General features: G+C 38.0%; 1 protein-coding gene across 1 annotated transcript in view; it reads right to left on the bottom strand.

The window, feature by feature from the left end:
• Positions 1 to 3,369: 3,369 nt before the first annotated feature.
• Positions 3,370 to 10,923, bottom strand: part of LOC107721109 (NACHT, LRR and PYD domains-containing protein 12-like) — a 31,309-nt gene continuing 23,755 nt past the window's right edge. The window contains exons 7-11 of the mRNA XM_016528974.1: positions 5,501 to 5,674; positions 4,480 to 4,653; positions 4,218 to 4,391; positions 4,088 to 4,134; positions 3,370 to 4,012 (exon numbers count right to left, since the gene is read on the bottom strand). Of these exons, the coding sequence (XP_016384460.1) occupies positions 3,462 to 4,012; positions 4,088 to 4,134; positions 4,218 to 4,391; positions 4,480 to 4,653; positions 5,501 to 5,674 (1,120 nt within the window). The 3' untranslated portion in view covers positions 3,370 to 3,461. The remainder of the gene's footprint in view (positions 4,013 to 4,087; positions 4,135 to 4,217; positions 4,392 to 4,479; positions 4,654 to 5,500; positions 5,675 to 10,923) is intronic.

Raw genomic sequence — 10,923 nt, 5'->3', positions numbered from 1 at the left:
TTTGGAGGTTCTGCCCACTTTTGGAGTTCACGCCCCATTTTGGAGATCTCCGGTCTGCAGTTATACCTACTTGGCCCTTTCTGGCAGGCTAAAACGCCATTGGTTTGTGTATGGGATTACATTTCTGCCGCAATTCTGCGCGCGAAAGATCATATTTTGAGCGCGCAAAAGAGAAGGTCTGCACACATCCAAAAACTTATTTTAAACGCAAAATTGATTTTCGTGCGCTCGAAATACTTTTTTCTTTGCGAAACGAATGTTTTCTCCACAAAACTCAGATCGCGCGCGTGCAAAATGCACTTTCGTGAGCTCAAAATATGATCTTTCGCGCGCAGAAATGTAATCCCATATTTGTGCAGCTACACAAATGTGAACAAATCAGGCTTCAGTACAGAGTAAAACAGGAGTCCCCCCCCCCAAATGCATTTCCACGCAACGGCTGAGACTGTTCAAAAGGGAACTCATGTTTAGTTACTTTATGTAGATTTGTTTATTTACATTATAGTGTTTAGTGTTGACAACAGTGAATTCTACATAATAGCACACATACATGACTCACTCAAATGTCTGTTTCATGTTGTGATGTGCTCATATGCAATTATTTTAGAAAATGTTCTCGTCAGTTGTTAAATAGACATTTAGTAATTGTCAAATAATTGTCAACAAATGCCATTTTAATTCAAGGAACCGTGTTTTTGGTTTGCAAAACAGCCTCGTCGCTGTTCTCCATCATGTTTGATGATGACATATCCTCTTGCGTGGCCTCCTGGGATTGAAAAGTGTCCATGGATGAGCACTTCAGAATCTGGACTGAAGCAGTAGGTCATCCGGGGATTTCTTGCCTACTCTTTTATGAATACTGCTTTTTGCCTACTATATACAGTAGTAGGGAAGTATGCCATTTCGGACGCAGTCATTGTGTTAGATGAGTACATAGAAAATACAAAAAGTAGCTTTAGAAAGAAATATTTTGATTCAAAATAGCATACATAATGATAATAGTTGGATATTAATGGGTTTTAAAAATGACTACTGAAATATGAAATGATTTTTTAAAACAATGAAATGACAATCAAAATATGAAACTTTAACCTCCAGTAGGTAGCAGCAAGTCACTGTCTTAATGATTGAGTGAGTCATTCAATCATTCGTTCAACCAACTCCTTCAAACTGATGATTTAAATAACGTCATTGTAAATATTCATTTTTTCCGTGGCGACAGAGGAGAATCAGAAATTGTGGGTCACATTCAACAGACAGACACGAACACACCGTATTGTTTATATTTATTTCAATAAATGACAACCAAAATTTAATCCCTGGGAGCTTGTGAACAGTTTTGTAGCATTTTAAAATGCTGGCTTGATATGTCACTGATATTTCTGTACTAAGATGGTGATGCTAAAAGGCATGCAGATGAGCCCAGAATATTAACGCAATACGTTTAATTACACGTTAAACATTTTCCTCTCTTCAGAAAACCATAATAAAGAAAACACTTAATATGGCTTATACATTAAGACAGTTATATTTAAAGTTCATATTTTCTTTTTCTGCACATAGTATGCTTTATAAGGTGCACACAGAATGTGGTCTTTTAATATAACCATCTCGGTGCATTAAGCATTTTCTTTATATGAGAGGAACGCTTAACGTGTAAGTAAAAAAGTTTTCTCTAAGAAAGATAATCTGAGTTACTATTGCAATTCTCGATGCAGCATGAATGACATACAATGGTGACATTTTTCACAATCACGACAGAAAAATCAAAATACTGCCCTAAACTCAATAGCGGAAAGGCAGTGCAATCCTCCCAGTATGGTGGATAAACAAAGCAGTTTCCCAGAAATTAATGCGCCATGACATCAGCTTCACATTCTCTAGTATATTGTGTCTTAAATTTCACATAATATTAATTTTGAGTTTATTGAACTATTGTATAAAATCATTATCACATTTGCAATCATGCAGATATTCAGGGAAAAACAATACTCTTGCTGAGATTGATATTGCTAAACTATATCATATATATAAACCCATATGTGTTATTTTTTCCATAATTATTCATGCCAGTTTAAACGTAAAATAGACCTTTAAGCCTGTGTTATACTTTCCGCGTGCGCTAGTCCGCTAGTGTCATTCTGAACTCTATTGGGGTTAGACAACACGTCTCAGGACCTACTCATTTTCGAAATCATACTCTAGATTTAATACTGTCACATGGAATTGATGTTGATGGTGTTGAAATTATGCAGCCAAGCGATGATATCTCAGATCATTATTTAGTCTTGTGCAAACTAATTAATGCTGTTCAGTTGCTGTGACACAATCTGTATTGTTAAAAGCGCTATATAAATAAAGGTGACTTGACTTGACTAGTGTCCGCTATGGTGCGCGTGACGTAAAAATCGTCATCGGAGAGTGTGCGCGGAGGCTCTGAGCGGACATCCGCGTGCCTCGCATTTTTTGTGTAGGTAGGCTACTGCGCATGCGCAGGCTGTGTGAAGAAGCCCGTTGCTACTCGAACCTGTACAATCCGTCGATAAAACAATATAAAGACAGTCAGATGTGCAATAACTCTGGGCAATTCTTTGTTCACATGTTTGTTTATTGTTCAAGCCGATCTACTACGCATGTATGGAACACGTCCGCGGAGCGGACAGTTTCGGTAGTATAATTGCAAGTAGTCCGCGTCCGGATTGTACGCGCGGAAAGTATAACACAGGCTTAAGTAGACATATTACTTTTATTAGGTGTTCCATATGAAGAAATGTTTAGAGATTATCAAAATGTTTATTTGAAGCATCAGTTTTTGCATTATAATTAGTCAAACCTGAACACACATACATTAAAAGAGAGAAAAGCCATATCTGCGTATATTACAAAAAGATTGATAAAACATTGTGCTATAGGTTTAAGGCTAGATTTTTCGTTCATGTTTTTAACAAAACACACACCAGCATATGTAGAGTTAATGTTACTAAACTTTGTGGATGTGTTCTAAGATGTGATATGTTCTAAGATGCTGTCATTCCAGTATCTTTAATTGTTTACCCATATGCTTTGCATCTATCTAATCTTCATGTAGTTCCTGATTCTGACACACTAATAAAACCAAATGTGAGAACATATACAACGGTTTGTTTCATACCCTTCTGACATTTCAGAATGCACACGCAGTACACAGACACACGTCATCAAATACTATGATAAGAGTCCCATTTACATCTACAAGGAAATATGTGATGCAGATATAGTAAAAGAATATAAATAAATTCTGAGTTTTCTTTAGGATATCAGTAGTTAAAGATAAAAGACTCGAGTTGTATTTAAAATATTCACGAGTCCTTCTTGTCAAGTCAAGTCAAGTCAAGTCAAAAGTCATTTCAGTTCGACTCTGGAGTCAAGTCTCAAGTCTTTTAAAATGCAACTCGAGTGCAACTTGAGTCCAAGGCTCTAACTCAAGAGCCCATTTCTGGTGTAATCCAACACAGACACACTGAGGAATCAGGAGAAACTTTAAAACCAGCATAGAGGGGTTCAGTGAATGTGGTGTTAAATGTGTGTAAGTGTGTGAGTGTGTGTGTGTCAGAGACACTGTAGAATGACAGAGTGCCGTCCAACACATCCACATACACTCCTACTCTATTAAAAAAAGGTGAAGGGGTAGAGATGTCAGTGAACTTATTATTGTGCCATACAGTAATTCCATCATCAGTACAGATCAGACTCCAGGATTTCTCATTGTATCCAAACCAACAGTCACCGCCTGCTTTCCTGCTGATTCCTTTATATGTCACTGATATTTCTGCATTATCTCTGCTCCATTCAGCCTCCCAGTAACACCGTTCAGTCAGACTCTCTCCACACAAAACATGAGGAACCTGCTCAAATCTCTCAGGATGATCAGGATATGGCTGATGATCTTTCACACGAGTCACCTTTCTGTTGTCCTCAGACAGGATGAGTTGAGTATTCGCTGTGTTTGGGTCCAGTGAGAGATCACAGGCATCTGAACATAAGAAGAAAGAAACATCTATAATAACAAAACAATAGTCACTGAAGACCTGTGTGCCTGTACACGTACACTTTCGTAGTCCTGCTGTCATCATGAACTCTCCCCCATGATCCACACTAAAAACACACAAACACACATTAATGTAGATATATATCATGCACACACAAGTTTAACGTGTCAGTATTAGTGTTTGACATACTTGAGTATCTGCAGTGAGCAGTTTGGATCCTCCATTTTGTGGTTGAGCAGCTGGACTCCTGATTGTCCTGGGTGATTGTAGCTCAGATCCAGCTCTCTCAGGTGTGAAGGGTTTGAACTCAGTGCTGAAGACAAATAAACACAGCCTTCCTCTGTCACCATACAGCCTGACAACCTAAAGACACACAGTCAGATCATTTACAGACACACATCAACATCATGTCCAACTGACTGTACATTATTTCTTGTATGCTCTTAGACACCTTAGTATCTCCAGCTGACAGTTTGGACTCTTCAGTCCATCAGAGAGTAGTTTCACTCCTGAATCCTGCAGGTCATTGTTACTCAGATTCAGCTCTCTCAGGACATAGTTTGAGGATTGTAGAGCTGATGACACAATTTCACAGGACTGAGCAGTCAGATTACAGCATGGTAATCTAAATGAAACAAATAAAACAGACAAATTAAAAGTACTTTGAAAACACAATAATAGCTCATATTACACGAATCTCCTAATTTTTAAAAAATTAATTTAAACTTCTCATTTTCTTTCAAAGTGTGATTGACCTTTGATAAACTTATAATACAAGTGAAATCAGATTTTTTTATTAGAAAAAAAAATAAAAAGGTTTTATTCTGCCTCTCTTTGGAGTACACTGTGATTGATCAATGGTGTCATCATGTGATCAAATGTGGTTCTATGCACTTTATTTTGCAACAAGGAAACTATTTTCTGTGAATGTGCGAGACTTCAGATTCAATAGCTGCTATAGGTAAATAACAAGTGCAGTAAACCGTAAAACTATTTGCACTACAATCAGTGTAATTACAACAATACATACAAATATTATGGTAACAAATACCAATGTGCAATATCAAGCAGCATAACGAGACATTTTGAACAGCTAAAATACCTGGGAGTGGATGACACCAAAAGCCTCGCACATTCAAGTTACAACTGGCCATGCCACCATAATGTTAAAAATAAGTTTGTTTCTTATGTCACTCCAGTCTATTTCTTTTCACATAATAAATTATTATATACTCAATATGTCATGCCCGTATATTTATTTGCTAAGTAACAGTGTAATAAGAGGGACCATGTTGTCAGATTATCATTATTGCAATAGGAAGCCATTCAATGTGATAAAACCCTTTCAAACCAAGGTCCTGATCATCCTGTCAGTATTTATTTTGAGATCATGATTAGATGACTGTACATTGTCTTACATATATCTCATGAAATCTCCAAAAAAGATGAAAGACTCAATGTGAAAGTCAAACCTCAGTATCTTCAGCCGACAGTTTGAACTGTGCAGTCCATGAGAAAATATCTCCATTCCTGAATCCTGCAGGTTATTGTTACTCAGATCCAGCTCTCTCAGGACAGAGTTTGAGGACTGTAGAGCTGATGACGCAATTTCACAATGCTGACTAGTGAGATTACAGAACCGCAATCTAAACAGGAAAATAAAAACAAAGCAATTACACACAGATTAAAAATGAGCACTGAGATACAGTGCATTCAGAAAGTATTCAGAAAGTATTCTTTTGTCACATTTTCGTGTTGCATCCTTATGCTAAAATTCTTGAAAATATTTTTCAGATTTACATACGCCATAGAGACAAATTAAAACAGATCTGTGATAACTTTGCAAACAGAACATTTTAAAAAGAACATTCCCATTGCTTAAGTATTCAGACCCTTAACCCTATGAGGTCGGCGAACACGCTGGCGTGTTAATAGAATGAACATAGATAACATAGAGTGAACCAAAGAAAAGAAAGAAAAAGGGCGTAACCTACAGATAAACAACCTGTCACTTATGCTTCCATATATCACGAACATGGCATACTGTGAGCGTTTAATTAAGTTTGGACTAGGGATGGGCGATACCACTTATTTTGTTTTCGATACGATACTGATATTTTTCAAGGCAGTATCGTCGATATCGATACCGATTCGATACTTCTGAACTAAACTTTTAAATTATGAAATTTATTAAATTATTAAATTACTAAGAGTAAAATGGGTAATGATAAGCACATTATGTTTAAAACACATTTTAACATTCAATACGCCTTAATTGTAACTTATTAGGTTATATTTTTGTTTACACATGGTTCAAATATGTTTTTTGTTTACACATGATTCAAATCTACAAATACTACAGTTGAACTATGGTCACTTTAGTAAAACCATGGCTCATTTTCATAAGGGACTGCCAGTGACAGGCTGTTGCATGCATAAAATGCAACCTTTTTATTCTGACAGTGTATGATTTCTATTAACATTACAGAATAGAACAGGATCAGTATTATCTTTCAACGTTCAATTTAAATAACTGTAATTCCACAAACTATGTAAGCTACAATTTCAGTTTGTTTATTGTGAAATAACTCTGTACTTCTGTCCTCTGATAAGCATTGTTCAGGACTGCCGTTCCCAAAAGCTTTAATGCTTTCTTATGATACTTTTGGGAAAAGCAGCCCTGTTTGAATGCAACTCAGAAGTGAGTGAACGCTCTCTGTGATTGATTGGTTCTGTCTTGCAACATTTGCGTGTTCAGTTGAGCAGGAAAATAGTTATAGGCCTATCCTACACAATTACTCGCTAACAAAGGTTATTCATCCAATTCAATGCATATTGTACGCATTATTATTAGTATTGTTGTTCTGTCTTGCAACATTTGCATGTGTTCAGATGGGCAGGAAAATAGTTCTATCCTACACAATTATTCGCTAACAAAGGTTATTCGTCCAATTCAATGCATATTGTATGCATTATTATTTTTTTGTTAAATAAACAAAATCACTGGTAAATAAAAAAACACTTTAGTATCGATATTTTTTGTTTGAGTATCGATACTTTCGATACTCGCATCAGTATCGATATATCGATACTTCGGATCGATACGCCCATCCCTAGTTTGGACACTCTTCCTGATCGAGTGCAAACCAGTGGAGCTTGTGAATCTGAATTCTCTTGCTTGGAACAGTCTGTGTTTTTTTTTTCCATTTTTTTAATTAAGCATCATGTGGCACTGCAGCACATGGCCTTGCTTAGGGTTCAGGCGAGATCATAGGTATGGGCATGGTAGTGGTAGGACAGTATGATTCAGCTACTTGTAGAAGGTGACGGTGGTTCCTTACATAGGTCTTACCATTAGACTGGACAATATAATTGTTGGGTTGGAGGGTCTTTCCATGGCCAGTTTTTCAAACCCACAGGTCGTTTCCATCCTTACTGTCTCCCCAGGCTCCATGTCTTATCTTTCCTTTTTGTCTGAGTGCAAACAAAGCTGCGTGAACATTAGCCTCAACTCTCGGTGTGAGCTGAGTTGGTACCATGAGGATCAGAGACCTGGTGCGTTGGGACCGTAAACACCCTGGAGAGGGCATGCCATCCCTGGGTGTGTTGCGCAGGCTGAGCAAGGCTGCATAAATGTCAGAACCATCATGTGCACACTTCTCAAGGAGATGCTTTGCAGACCTGACACCACACTCTGCCAAGCCATTGAATCTAGGAAAATGGGGACTGCTCGTGACATGCTGAAAATGCCACAGGCTAGCAAAATTCTTGAATTCCCTGCTTGAAAATGATGTTATATTGTCAGTCATCAAATAGTGGGGAATCCATGAATAAGCAAATTGCTGTTCCAGTTGCCTGATCACAGTGTTACTGGAAATTTTTGGAAGGGCATCAAACTCCCACCAGCCAGAGTATGAGTCCCTCATGACAAGGTAATTCTTGCCTGACCGCTCGAATATGTCAGCTGCCGTGATAGACCATGGACTGTCTGGTATCTGGTGAAGTTGCAAGGGGTCTCTCATCTGGTGCTGCTTTAAAGCATTGCACGGAGCACATCTGGAGACCTCTCTTTCAATGTCACTGTAAATTGTAGGACAGAACATGGTTTCACATGCACTTCACTTCACCAGGATCGCCTTGATGAAGCTGTGTAGTAAAGTAGTATTTCTGGAGAGAGTGAGGGATTACATACCTCTGACCAAGCAGAATCAAGCAATCATCCACTGTCAATTCATCCCTCATAGCATAAAATGGATGGGTGTCATGAGGAACGTCCTTATATGAATGGTGTCAGTGAGGCGTTTGCAGACAGCATCTGCCTGTGTACTTTGCGTAAGTTCCTTAATCATTCTGGATGACAATGCCCGTTCAAGAGCTAACACATCATAGCCTCAATAGCTTCAGGAGTGCCTGTGGTGGAGAGGTGTGCACTTGAAAGTGCATCCGTAACATACAGTGCACAGCCTCATTTATAGATCACATTCAGATGATAGCCCTGAAGTTTGAGCATCATTCGCTGGATGCGCATCGACGCTGTGTGCAGAGGCTTTCTCAGAATGGTTATGAGGGGCTGATGATCTGTCTCCACAGTCGCTGGGCAGCTATAGATATACAGTAATCATGGAATTTATCACAGGCAAAAATGAAAGATAACTTTGTAATTAACTGATTTAATGTGTGTCCATGGCAGAATCAGAACACCCACTTCCTCCCTTACTCAGTTTTGAAGTTTTTCTGTTTAGGCAGATTTTTGGTGAATGCATGTGACCCATGCTTGGATTACTTAGAAGGACTTTTACCCAGATCTTTTTGACCTGTATGTTTGGGAACAATTCTTTATGTTATTGGACATTTTGGCTGCAAGTCACTGTGGATCTGTGCCTTCTTCACCTCAGCTTTTGATGCTTGATTTGTTTGTGCTTATTCAAAAAGGACTTTAAGTAAAGACAGTTTGTTTTCCTCAAAACCTGCCTCTTGTGATTCTCTGCAAATTTGGGTCCACACTGCTCCATAGTGTAGTGGTTAGCGCTATGGGCTTTTAGCAACACACTCTGGGTTCAACTCCTGGCCGTGACACCAGTGGTAATTGGGTGAAAATAGGAAGTTAATTGGAAAACAAAATAACTTTACCTGTTGAATATTAAAAACAAATGAACAAACAAAAAATCTGGATCTCCATGTCTGCCATGCAAGTCAACTGTTCTTGCTCATCTCCAGACTGTATAAAAATACAGTAGTTTTTTCTGTAGAAAAAAATTTAATAACTGTAATTTGTCATTAATGTCATAATGCTTAAAATAACAGCAGTTAATTTAGAGACAATGTTTGACTACAATTTAAAATAAAAGAAAATCTGTTATTTTCTGTAAAACCCCCATAAGAAGTAAAAAATAGATTTAGGAGGGTTCCCCAGATATATTTTTTTATTTTAGTAAAGATAACAAAAACAAATCTGATTAAATTAATGCAGTTAGGATACGGTAAGTGTTATGAATTATCACATCCACATAGTTGTCACATCCCTTTAAAATAATATAGGGAAATATATAAGGGGCCAAGCACAACAGAGGCTAAATGGGGAGCTAAGCATGGCATGGAGCATCAGACCAGCTGCAACAATGAGTAATTAAAGCCATTTTAGAATGATTTTAGCTGTTATCAAATTCATGTGGTATTTTCTGTGTGAGGTGATAATGGTACATGCATCTCATAATCTTGTACTGCAGTTATATCTGATCAAATGCTCATTATTATTCTTTAGCTTGGGTTAAAAAAATAAATTTTGCTTGGTTGGAACAGCAGCTACGCTAATTATGTATCTATCTGTTTCTCTGTTTCTGCCACGGGACTAGGATTTACACAAGCTTCAGTCTGGAATCTGGATACTGAACACCTGAGAAGAGATTATGCAAAGCGCTATACAAATAAACTTGAATTGAATTGAATTGAATTGAATAGACAGATAAAAGCTACCAAGTGCTTGCCAGGGGCGGAGCCAGGGGGTGCCCCACTCAAAACTGACAAGAAATGAATTTATTAAGGCACAGAACCACCGTATCTCTTTATGACCACATCAAAAGGGAGACTTTTCAGATGCGTACTTCAACTTCGCCTCAGCGCCAGGCGCAAGTCAAACGAGCTCAGAAAGGAACATGTGCCAAATGAGCTTCAGTTGAACAACAGTGAACTTGCAGTCTGGTGAAATGTAGGCTATATGTCAGTAAACAAACTTTCCTGTCCTGACAGCTGTTTTACCGTGCTCACGGCGCACGCTCTATATCGCTTCTTCATAAATAAAGCTAACAAGAAACTATGAACATAAATGTAGTTCTGTCATCAGTTAAGCCATGAAATTACCAAAAAAGGCGATTAGTGCATTCATGTATGTACAGCATCACATTAAAGAACATCTCTCAAATGCATGTACTAAAATATTGTGCAATTCAAGATCACAATATAAGGCGCAAGCTGATGTTTTTTTTTTTTGTAATTTAATGCACAAGTAAATATGAACACAGTGCACTTATACTGAAAACATGCCCTATGCGCTTATTTTTATTTTTTTACAAATGAAAATGTAACCATTTAAATGCATAAAATAACACATTTTACATTCTGGCATTTATGTGCTGTTGACTCTTTTTTCTTTTTCCTTTTTCTTTCTTTTATTAACCAATTATTATCACTATCTGCATGCAGGGGCGGACTTACCCATTAGGCAAAGGTAGGCGACCGCCTTGGGCCCCCAAAAGCCAAGGGCCCCCTAAAATGCTTTTCATATAGGATATGCGCAATAAGCGCGGACACGCGAACGTTTGCCGTTTACGGTGTTTATTATCACGACAACCGTCTGAGTCTGTGGTGCCTGCAGGTGTACGGCTGTACGCACTGTGAG

The sequence above is a fragment of the Sinocyclocheilus rhinocerous genome, unplaced genomic scaffold (genome assembly GCF_001515625.1).
Source record: "Sinocyclocheilus rhinocerous isolate Xijiao unplaced genomic scaffold, SAMN03320098_v1.1 scaffold394, whole genome shotgun sequence".
Classification (NCBI taxonomy): Eukaryota; Metazoa; Chordata; class Actinopteri; order Cypriniformes; family Cyprinidae; genus Sinocyclocheilus; species Sinocyclocheilus rhinocerous.
This window is presented reverse-complemented; position numbering and strand designations above follow the sequence as displayed.